The 12,385-nt window shown below is 46.7% G+C and overlaps 1 protein-coding gene across 2 annotated transcripts in view; it reads right to left on the minus strand.

Annotated features, from left to right (window-relative positions):
• Positions 1-839: 839 nt before the first annotated feature.
• Positions 840-12,385, minus strand: part of LOC125943045 (chymotrypsin-elastase inhibitor ixodidin-like) — a 231,087-nt gene continuing 219,541 nt past the window's right edge. For both annotated transcript variants that reach the window (XM_049661377.1, XM_049661376.1), the window contains exons 2-3: positions 10,608-10,686; positions 840-1,231 (exon numbers count right to left, since the gene is read on the minus strand). In XM_049661377.1, the coding sequence (XP_049517334.1) occupies positions 1,035-1,231; positions 10,608-10,686 (276 nt within the window). In that variant the 3' untranslated portion in view covers positions 840-1,034. The remainder of the gene's footprint in view (positions 1,232-10,607; positions 10,687-12,385) is intronic.

Here is a 12,385-nt window from a genome sequence, read left to right on the forward strand (position 1 = left end):
GGTATGGCTCAGAGAACGCTTCCGCGCAATAAACGGGTTTGCGTCTTCTACCGGTGCGTCGTCCTTACAAGTGGTTACATAGGCAATGTGGTAAATTGTTTCGGAAATAACAGTGTGGAATATTCACGATAATGGTCGAGATTACAAAAAATATGCATAATTATAAGCTCCTCGTATACTGACGAAAACATTTATGAATAGTCCTAATTACAGCTTGGCAAGAAATGCAAATACCAAAGCTTGATGTTAAATGCCCTTAGAACGTCGAGATCATACAACAGGGCCAAAATACACCATAGAATCGAGCTTTGACGGGAATGAGTGAGCAGCGTTGCTTATAATGCTTGTCTTTCATCGGTGCGATAAAAAGCAGTACAAATTACATGCACATCTTTCCGGCTGGGGCGGCGAGAACACAGGTGTTGTATATTATCGAGGTTTCATTCATGCGACCCCTCGCAAGAAGCACAACTAAGTTCGGGTGTATGTCGGCAGTTATCAGAGCCTAAATGTGCAATGTGGGAAAAAAAGTTCATGAACACAATGCGTAGTCACAGGAAATGGCATGTGAGGTCGGCACCCACTTTTAGTGTATCGCCGGTTTCCGCCCAGCTTAGTTATTTGTGTCAATGTTCTTATCCTTCAAGTTGTCGGCTAATCAGCTCTCGCTCTTCAAACTACTAAGATTCTGGTCAGCTTATTTCGCAGAGCGACTATATTATATAGGCAGCGGCGTCCAGCCGTTTGCCCGGACTAGGAAGTGCCAGTCGTCAACTGTGATGCTATGTTTTTCAGGAACAAAATATGCGTTTCCATACAAGTTTGATGCTAACTTCAAGTACCAGTTCCAATTGCTTTATTCACTCAAGGAGAACACCAGGTTGAACCCAGTTTACTTGTCTTTACTTCATTAGACACAGTGCTGGACGATTCTAGCTCTTGGCTTGAACCTGGTAGGCTTGTAGGCGTCCCTTTTCATGAGGAATACCGCGCAGTGCGGTACGAGGCTACGACGTTATCTTTTTAACAGGCCTTTATCCTCTTCGGACGCACAGGGGCTCGGGCACACACCATCCATTGAATGCGCGAATCAATCCACGTCGGCAGACGCACCCGATGACGCACTTGTAAGGGCAGGCCTCCGGCGGAGGCTGGCCACACACTGCGGGGCAGGCGGTGCTGCACTGGGAGAACTGCTCACCGGGCCCGCAACGTCGACCACGATAACCACCTGTTGTGCGCAAGTTAGAGTGATTACATGGGAAGACTTGCTCAGCGACAATATTTCCGCGAGCATGAGGAGTTTGTGGTGTTGGGGGTATCCCCAGATTTTGTCACTGAAAAAAGTTGCCACCATATGTACGCAGCTAGTCGTGCCCCTTTCCCCATGCAACCCTTAAATATGGTTTGAGTTACAATTTTAATTGAGCTAACGAGGTTTTAGTTACAACTTTAATGCTGGAAACTGATGTAATAATTTGTTTAGTTGCAACCATACGAAGATCGAAAAAGACCGAAAAAGAGAACACAACAATTACGAGAAAATGCAACAGGGAGAACGCACTGTTATCTTTGGTTGAAAGTGTTCAAAGAGGCTAATTATGGTTAATTGGAATCCACAGCAAAAGTAAATGTTGCTTCTGTAACTGTTGCCAAACTAGACTACCAACGGTGGGTGGCCGCGCGGCTGGCGCCATAAGAACGGTCAAGGTGGAACCAGAACACTGCATTCGTTTATTCCACAAGTTCGCTTTTTATAGCTGTTATCAAAACGTTGTTGATAATATAGCATTATTAAGGTATTTCACGCACTTTCCATGTCTCCGGCCATTCTTCCCCCAACATCGGTGACTAGGTAGTTGTCCTTGGTCTTTGGTCATCCGTGAAGACCGTACGTCTTACCGGTTCTGAGTACCGTATTCTTGTCGGCCAACTCGCGAATTACTTGTGACGAAAGGGGAGTGTCATCGAGCTGCTGTAGCGAGTGCACAGACTCTGGTAGCTCTTCGAATGCGTCGTCGGCTGTCGAAATGTCCAAGGCAGTCATAATGTCCAAGCCGGTCTTTTCTCTAGTTTGTACTGGTATGCTCCCAGCAACAATGACCAAGGCTATATTTTAGCTGTAGTAGACAGACCAACCAACGACTTGTGGGCAGTGACACCGCAGAAGTTATTCGAAGTAGACAATCATGAAACATTGATACTCCGACGCCTAGTGCCAGTACTTCACGCTTCAGTTGAGAATAGCTCATTTATGCTTTAGATAGTGTCCAAGAACAGGCTCCAATAGGCATGTCCACATTCCCCGCTCGGTGGGAAAAGACTGTGCCGATACCAGTTTGGCGATGCATCGCGCTTGAGGTGCAACGGCAGTGAGGGATCGAAGTGTATAAACATTCTCGCTTCGCACAAGGGGTTGTTTGACGACTGAAAGAAATCTTGTTCTGCAAATCCCCATTTGCAACGGCGGTCCTTCGTTAGCAGGTTGTAGAGTGGGGACAGCAAACTGACCGTGTTAGGAAGCACTTAGTGTAGTACGTGACAAGGCCGAGGTAGGAATGAAATTCGCTCACATTCTTGAGCCTTGCTGTCTTCTAGATACCAGATCAAAAAGAATTAGCCTCCATATGAACGACACCCTCGGCGCTTGCTCCATACAACACCTAAACCAGGTTTTAGTTAAAATTTTAATGCTCAGGATTTCTACAATATTGTCACGAGTGGCGATCCTGTGGTCGGTGCTATTGATGACGCACTGGACTGCTTGCACGGCGCCAGATATTTCTCTTCCATTCACCTGCGCTCAGGATACTGGCAAATCGTTGTGGACGACCAAGCCCGCGAGAAGACCGCCTTCGTGAATGCTGATGGCCTCTATCAATTTAAAGTGATGCCTTTTAGCCTATGTAACGCCCCTGATACTTTCGAGCGCATGATGGACTCTCTTCTTCGAGGCATCAAGTGGTCCATATGCCTTTGCTACCTGGACGATGTTATCGTTGTTTCGACTAGGTTTGAAAACCATCTCACTCGCCTGTCCACCGTCCTTGATGTTTTTCGCCGCGCTCGTATTCAGCTTAACTCGTCGAAATGTCGCTTTGGGCACCGTCAAATCTGCGTACTCGGCCGCCTTGTTGACGCTGCAGGCGTGCAGCCAGACTCCGACAATGTCCGCGCGGTTAGTCAGTTCCCTACTCCACGGTCGGCCAAGGACGTCCGCAGTTTTCTTGGCCTATGCTCGTACTTCCGTCGCTTTGTCCAGAACTTCGCGGAAGTGGCCCGCCTTCTAACTGGCCTACTCAAGAAGGACGTCGTTTTCACTTGGGGTCGTGACCAAGCGGACGCCTTTTCATCGCTCGTTGCCATCCCAACGAACCCACCTGTTCTAGCACATTTCGATACGTCAGCCAGCACGGACGTTCGTACCGATGCCAATGGCCACGGTATAGGCGCCGTCCTTGCACAACAGCAGCACGCCCTCCACCGCGTGGTGGCCTATGCAAGCCGCCTTCTGTCGCCGTCGGAGCAAAGTTACTCGATCACAGAACGCGATTGCTTAGCTCTCGTCTGGGCCATCACAAAATTCCACCCGTACCTGTTTGGCAGGCACTTTTCAGTTATTACCGACCACCATGCGCTTTGCTGGCTTTCCTCGCTCAAAGACCCCACTAGTCGCCTTGGCCGTTTGGCACTCCGCTTGCAAGAGTGCTCATTTTCTGTTTTCTACAAATCTGGACGGCTTCACCAAGACGCTGACTGCTTGTCACGATACCCGGTAGATCCCCCTGATACACTGGAAGATGAACCTGACACCTTTTTTCTGGCCATTACAGACTTCGTCCACATAGCTGACGAACAGCGCCGCGACTCATCTTTGCGGCCTATTGTAGACGGTCTCAACTCACCACACCCTGAGCCTTCCCTACGGATTTTTGTGCTCCACAACGACACCTTACACCGCTACAACGCCCGGCCTGACGGCGCTGAGCTCTTGCTTGTTGTTCCCGCGCATCTTCACTCTACTGTTTTGCGCCAGCTTCACGGCGTGCCACGCACGTTTTGCGCCAACCTAGGTGTGTCACGCACGTATGATCGCATCCGTAGGCGCTTCTTTTGGCCTGGTCTCTACCGTTCTGTGCGACAGTACATTGCGCCTTGTGACCTCTGCCAGCACCGCAAGACTCCTGCCCTACTGCCTGCTGGCAGCCTTCAGAACCTCGATATCCCTGATGAACTATTTTTCCGGGTGGGACTCGATCTTCTAGGGCCTTTTCCCATGTCAACGACTGGCAATAGATGGGTTGCAGTCGCTACTGACTACGCAACGCGGTACGCTGTTACACGAGCACTTCCCACCAGCTGTGCTACTGATGTAGCCGATTTCCTTCTTCACGACGTCATCCTGCGCCACGGTCCTCCCCGTCAGTTAATCGCGGACCGCGGCCGCTGCTTCCTGTCTAAAGTTGTCGACGACATTCTTCGTTCTTACTCGACCAATCACAAGTTCACCACTGCGTACCATCCACAGACAAACGGCCTTACTGAATGCCTCCACCGTACTCTCACAGATATGCTCGCTATGTACGTGTGTGAGGACCGCCAAGACTGGGACATTAACTTGCCTTTTGTGACCTTCCCCTACAACTCTTCTCGTCACGACACAGCTGGCTACTCACCTTTTTATCTACTGTTTGGCTACGACCCACCATTGCCTATGGACACCATACTTCATCCTCACGCAGACACATCCTCTGCCTATGCACGTGATGCTCTTGCCCGTGCTGACATCGCCCGTCAGGTTGCCCGCGATGGCTTGTCGGCTTCACAGGTCAATCAAAAATGTCTCTATGACCGCCGACACCGGGAGGTGAACTTCCCTCCAGGATCGCTCCAGGAACTTCCCTCCGGTTGCCGTCACGTCGCGTTGGCGTATGCGAAAAAATCCTCTCCCGTTATACTGGCCCTTACCGCGTCGTACGCAGTCACTAATGTGACCTATGAAATCGCTCCCCTATATCCTAAGTCGGCTTCGGCAACAATCGCGAGTGACATAGTCCATGTCTCGCGCCTTAAACCGCACCACACTCGGCTGGGGCCCTAATTGCACCGGGACGGTGCTTCTGCCGCAGGCAGGTAATGTAACGAGCGGCGATCCTGTGGTCGGTGCTTGGACGATGACGACGACGGCGGCGTGGCTTTCTGGTGTGCACGCGCTCTCCTGAACGATTGTTGTAGCGTTGTGCGCCTTACCTTGTAAATATATTCATTGTATATATATTCTCCCCGTAACATCTTTTGATTGGTTACCACCGTGCGAAGAAAAAGATTCCAAAAGAGCGTACAAGATACATAAAGATGGCACAGGCGCGAAGAATTATGTTTGATTGAAATGTTAAAGTAAGATAATTATGTTTCCTTGTAATACAGAACAAAGGTAAATGTTACTACAACGTTTCCATTAAACATAACGATTAATTTCCTCTGTGCTCTCTCTGGCTTCATTGCTTGTTTTCTTCGTGTCAGTGTGACTAATAAAACATCCACCCCATTCGATGGCTGATTTAAATCCGGGCTGTTTGGTTTATTTAAATATATTTCAATCTCAGTGAATGGTGGCTACTGTGCCGATGGAACAGGGTTCGAAGCTAACCGTGGGACAACTTGTCTGGGTATCTGGCATTGGCTAGGTGCCGCTGTTCAATAAAAATCTTTTAATGCAACTTGGAGCACTGGGTATTTGCCACTTCGTCTGCGCCACTCTTGAATGGCCCTGACGCCAAATTTGGCGACTAGGCATGCGGCGTGCTTCAGTGAAACCTTTCTGAGGTCAACTTGGGTCGCCATGTATAAGACACTGGGTATGTACCTCCGTGACGTCAACTTGCGTCACCGGGTAGATGTCCCGGTCTATGCGCCGCGGTTCAATGACACTCTTTGATGCCAACCTTGGTTACTGGTAGGCGCCCCTGGGTATGCGCTGTTCTTCAATGAACCTCTTTGACGCCAACAAGAGTAACTATGTGCCACTTAATATCTAGGATTCTTCAGTGGCAAAAAAAAAACGTTAAAACTTTATTCGGTGTTGCGCGGTATCGAAATCACTTTTATATAATCAGGCAAACTTGCTTGAATGTTACATACTGACAAGCGCCAAGCGCAGACTCAGGGAAGGGGCCGCTGAATGACGCAGCGTGTGCAGACGGAAGCACCAGAGAGGAGCTCGGCTGCATGCATGCTCCACACATGACGCGCTTCCGCAGTGGCAATAGGGGGTTTCGCTACATCGCTTCATTGCTAATCGCTTTACCTGCGGCATTCATCGGAAGATGGGTTCTGCTGCTTTTTTCTTCACCCTGTAGTATCTTATTGTTGACTTTGCTTCTGTCGCGGTTTCAAATCATCTGTCGCAGGTTTCGAACTTCGTCAAAACGTTTCACTGTAGTAAAATGGCAGTTACCAGCCCCCTCATGTATTTTTTCGTCATTTTTGGCTGCAGGTCACCGCCATTTGTCTTTGTGCGCAAAAGGTGCTAAATTTCCCGTCAATGGTACATCAGGTGCGCAAGAAATGTCTTTCGGGTCCTTGAAAAAAAGCCACTGAGCATCCGAAAGTTATTGGACGTTGCACAGCTGGGGGGAAATGTGTGAGCGGACAGAAATATACCGAGCGAGAACCTGAGACAGGGTAATTTCAAAGGCAGATACCTGAAGAGGTCGAACTAAGTCAGGCATGACGTCACGATCTGTGTAATCGTACTTCTGTGCATCGCATGCGTGCATGCACGCTTCACGACGTGCTCATGTTGCCAGACAGCGGCCTAGAATAATGAAAGGTAGCCAGCAAACAGTCGATAACGTTCATCGCCGCAGGTGTAACTGAACAGCAAACCAAGTGCTGCAAGGCGATATTTTCCGCAGCATGATCTTGTTGCAAGAGTCCAATGAAATGTCTTCATGCATTGTCGTTGTTCATGGTGACATATCCGCAGATAAGCGGAAGCTCCAAGCACCTTTCTCCATAGAGAGAAGGGCAATCTGAATGAAATGGGACAAGCAGTATCCAGGAACATAATATTCAAACGTCCTTGCCGTCATTCAGTTCTCGCTAGAGAATCGGGCTAAAATTTCTCTTGTGGCAATGAAATAAAAACTGAATCCTCCTCATTCTCAGTTGATGTCAGTATTGCAACATAAAACGGGACACGAAGAACAGGCACAGGCACTACATCATCTCCTTGCGCGCTGTTTAATCTTGCGCTGCTAACATGAATCAAGTATCCAGTGACCGAGTTGCCCGTAAACAGCATTACTTACACTCTTTTAAAGTGCCGCAGCCCAGAAACGCTCCGTACGCATTTTCAATTATTTGATGTATTTTCCCCATGATTTGCGCCTTATTCTTACGGAGTCTATATGAGAAATATTGGAGTATATACGGAACGTTTATGTACGGTTATACTTCGAATAAAAGTAAAGGTGCGCTGGAAGAATAGTGTCTTGGCGATGGTCTCCTATTTGAAAAGTACGGCATTTTACAAGCAGAGTGGTTCCATTGAGTTATCTATTTAATGAGATTGCAAATGTAAGGAGCTTCCGGCGCAAGTATTTTAACTATATTTGTTTGTCAAGGAGACCGATATAACCTTAGAAAATAATCCAGATAATGATAGCATTCAGAGTTAGCATCCTTGAGTCTATTACAAATGCAATGGACGCATTATTCCGTATATTGAATTCATTAAACCAATGGAATAAAAACTTCGAGGAAGCTCAAGCATTGCCTTTAAGAGTGGAACGCGAGAGCATTCAAAGATCCCTGACTGCTTGTCACGCTTCCAGGCAACTGCAGCTTATGTAACGTAATGTTTACCGGCAAACGCTGGCGCTAGCGGCGAGCGCTATGCACGAAGGCGAGCTTTCTGGTTCTTTTTTATTTCTTTGCCATGGAGGCGAGCGCCCTTTGGATGGTGTTGCAATGAACCGAGCGGCGCGCCCCTCTGTGCTTTTCAGAAACGAGCCTCTTGCGCGGGCTGATCGCGGAGGTAGTGCACTGTCGGGCCAAAAAGACTAACACAGACCTCAATCGGCAGCGGGAAAGGGGTTGCTGTTTGATTTGCTGAGTAGCAAATATATGATTTCTCGTATATTCAAAAACAATCTGACGTTATCACGCCTGTAGGTTGTGTGTAAGTCGTACTTTACTAATTTTCTGACGCATTTTACTTCGCGAAATTCAATTAGATCAGCAACGCATTTGCGCCACGCGAGGACCAGGAAGGGGGATGCGTGGTTTGGGATGATTTTTCTGATACGGACAACGCCGCCGTCCCCGACACCGTATTTTCTGCGACACGGGGCCCTTAACGCTGTCGCGTTAAACACGATGACCTAGCCCAAGCATATGTCACAAAAGTAAGAGACAGTTGAGGCACTTGCACAATGAATACAGAAGCGGACGACAAAGGATAAATGATACATGTTCTAAAATCCATATAGACAGAAGAATAAACTATCACATAGAGCTGACTAACGGAGTGATTCCATTTATTAGAGATTGACTGTCCCGTTCTCGCTGTTTAGTACCTGCCTACCGAGCGGATTTCAATTGCTCATTCTCCTGCAAATACTGTCCCGCTCGAGCTGTGATGAGCAAAGTTAGATTTTAACAATTCAATTTATCGAAAATATACGTTTGCTTTGCGCTGTAATTTGATATTGCGTGAAAAACATTCAACAAAGTTGCACGAAGATTCTTTATTGGCTGGTCACCTGCTTTGCAAGAACACCAATTTAATTATTGCAATGATAATGAACTAATAATTTCTTTTAACGTTGGTGTCCCCATACGCAGAGCATCACGGCACTTCTATGTCTTTCTTTATGAACTGCTTCTCACGCAAAAAAGTTAATTTGGGTACGCAAAAGTGTACAGCTCTCGACGAGTGGAGAAATTTTTGGGAGAATCTGTTATTTAAATCTGCCCGCTTGACTAATTTTAACAGCAGAGCTGTTTACGCTCTTGGTCTGGCCGCGCAGTACGAACAAAAAAACTGCGCCTGGCGATGACGTCACCGTGCGTTTCCCAGCAACGCCTCGTACAGCTGGTGCGAGGCATTGGTCGAAGACCACGGTGTAAGAACGTTTAGGTGTTGACACTGCGCGCGCGCGAGCGTCAAAAATATGTTCAGAAGCGCGCGGGCCCACCGAGTAGCTCTGCTGCGAGCCAATAGATGGCGCTGCGGTCCCTAGCTTAGCGGCGCCGGCGGCTTGACATTGCTCTGCCTCCCCTAAATTTTTGTTCATAGTGGAGTGAGTAAAACTCAAATCGCGAAGGAAATTCGTTATTTCAGAATAAAGGACAAGTACACCAGGCTTAATGCTTGGTTAACATGAAGGTTCATTTTGCAGGGCGTGAATGACCTGAACACGGATCGACCGGGCAGCACTCAAAGCCGACTCAAGTTACGCTCGCGCGCACAATTTGTTCGTCCGGTCTAGCGGTTCATCCAAGCATAAAAAATAGAAGCGTTAGCCCACGTGCTACCCCTCGATCAGAAGAAAATAGTGACTAGTGCACCGGAAAATGTTGTATTTCGTGGTTATCGCTGCTTCCATTCACACTCAGAAAACCGTTCAAGCATCGTTGCACGAATTCAGTGTGGCCGTGATATAAATTAAGAAATGAAACGGAGCAAGCTTGCGATATGCAACGAACTATAGCAAAGTGACTGTTGATGGCTAGAACTTATGATGAGAATGTACGTCCAGCTATGTAACAACTCTTTCAAATGGGAATTTATTCGGCGGGACGAAGGCAGGCGTCTTATACCGTGCATATTATCCATTTGGCTTTCATTCATTAAGGACTGAGTGGTTCCCGCAAGATCTAAAAAAAAGAGGTGACTTTCTTTTTTCTTAAATTGCATATGAGTGTGTGCCAATGTAAGCGTGTTTGACAATGCATGCTACAGCCTGTCCACAAATACACTTACACCTACCACACAATAATCCCATAGACCTTTTATTTTTTGCAAAAACACAATACGAAAAAAAAATTGTGCATGAAGCAGCTCGACAATTTTTATTGGGCATAACGATCCCAGAAGCTTACGCTTTCATACACTGCCACAATGAAAAAAATGATGAATAAAAACATGCAATCGTGTAATAGACATAGCACGCGCATTGTAAAAAAATTCAGTAGCCAGGATGGAACAAATTTGAAAATAAGGCACACATCTGCACAGAAAACAGCAGTATTATAGAGGGTGCACAAAGATTTAAAGATATGCAAATGTCACGTAGCTGAACAGAACCATAGTAATGCTGTTGCCGTCCCTTGGAAATACTCTGATTTTCTTTTTTTATCTTTTACGTTCATATTATCTTTTACATTACATAATTAGTCTTAATTAATTATTCAACTTCTCAAATACTATAATTAGATTAAAAGTCGGCCTATAAAGTGGCCTTTATCGCTGCAGCCTCGAAGTGAAAAGCAACTATATATACTATGTTCGTCACTTCAGATCTATGTCGCAACAGAATCAGCTGTAGACGCTGCCTCAAGAAGAATTCAAGTGACTAACGTGGATAACGAACACTTACGTTGGGCTAAGGCAAAGCCGGCGAGCAGTGTGATGAGCAGTGCAGATGAGTACTGGAAACAGGATCGCATCTTGGGATCCTGAAAACAGGGGTGGACACGTGTCTTGTAAAAGCTTTTTAACATAATATGCTTCGTGACGAATGCAGTTTTTGTAAAAGTACAATGCTGAAAAATAGGTGATAAGTCGACATTTTAATGCGTTATCGTTATCGCAATAAAAGCTAGTTACCGAGCTGGGCCTGTTCATTCCTGTCTGTGGCTTTGGCAGACGCGTCTACTGCTGCTTATGTTGTGAATCGTGAAATTATTATTTATTGTTATTCTATACAGTCAGATTCAAATGAACAATGCTCCTGAGATCGCGCAACTCGGCCATCATTTCGTGAATAAGCCAAAAGTCACCGAACTGTCCTTCACAAGTTGAATGCCATCTATAGACTGACTCCTGATGGAGGCACAGATAGAAGTAAAGACCAGCGAACTTGGATTACACCGTTTGCTACATTGAACGTGGGAGGATGAAGGAGGGAAAGCGATGCACTCGAATGTGGAATGATCACCAGCACAACGTGTGATGTAGCGCATCGATTTTCTGGCACCGATGTTCGTCGCGTTTGTGCACTGCTGATGCATTCATGTGCTATTTTGACCAATGAGGCTTAAGGCCAGGATCAGGGGATGTGACATTCGGCAATAGGTAGATCGCCCCGTCTAGTGCACTGGCGAGTCTGGCACTGTTCTTTAGGCGGGAACAGTGGCAAATTAAGAGCTCTATTGTCTCCTCACATGTGCAGCGAGCTCACATAGGAAAGTCAGCCACGCTAGTGCAGCATCAGTACGAATTTATGAATGCTACTACGACTAACAGCCGAGCAGTGTTGCGTCCCATCGTGATGCGTTTGACGCTAAATGCAATCGTAATGTCAGATGTAGACTTATCTTTGTCGCTTCACTGTGGAGGTTTCTGTAGAGTACTTGAGGGAGACAATGTAGTAGTACGCGCAAGATGGCGAAACTCTTTCACAGTGTCCACCCATCACGTAATGAGTGGGGGCCCTCCCGTGTTGACAACATCATCACCTATGTGGTTACTGAAGACTCACGCCCGCACTACGGCGCAAAGATACCAGTTGGCGTTCACATGTTCCATGTATGCAATGACTGTTTTCATCTGCTGGTCTTGTGGTCCTTATTCATAGCCTCGCACGACACAGCTGTGGACCAGAAACGGCTACATGGTGTGTGATGAGAAATTTATAGGGTTTGAACAAAACATCCTTAGAAGATACTTTAGATATGGCTCCAAATTTATATTTATTGTTCTCAGGGTCTGCTAGCGCTGAATTTAGAGTATATTCGCTAGCAATAAGTGCACTGTGGTGTCACATATGTTCAGTGACAGGCGCACAACCTGGGAGACGTTCTTTCTGCGAACTGCATCTGCTCAATATTCTTGATAGTATATAGAAAAACTGTTCAATTAGTCACTTTAAAAAATCTCAGACAGGAAGTGGAGGTTCCCCGCTGATTCAGAAAGCACCAAAACATTGCGGCCGTACAATAAACGTGCGAACAACCTAAGTTGGCAAGTTTTGGCTTTTCTATGGGGACAGTGTTCATGCTTTAATTCAGCTCAAAATTCCGCTAGATACCTCTGTGGAAATGTGGGCCACCAGGATATGCGATTTTGTAGATTGATGGACACGGTTAGTAACATTAACTAGGAATAGTTATACCATATAGGAAATGATGTAGAAAGTGGAATCAGGGCAATCTT

This window comes from Dermacentor silvarum, chromosome 2 (assembly GCF_013339745.2).
Source record: "Dermacentor silvarum isolate Dsil-2018 chromosome 2, BIME_Dsil_1.4, whole genome shotgun sequence".
Lineage (NCBI taxonomy): Eukaryota > Metazoa > Arthropoda > Arachnida > Ixodida > Ixodidae > Dermacentor > Dermacentor silvarum.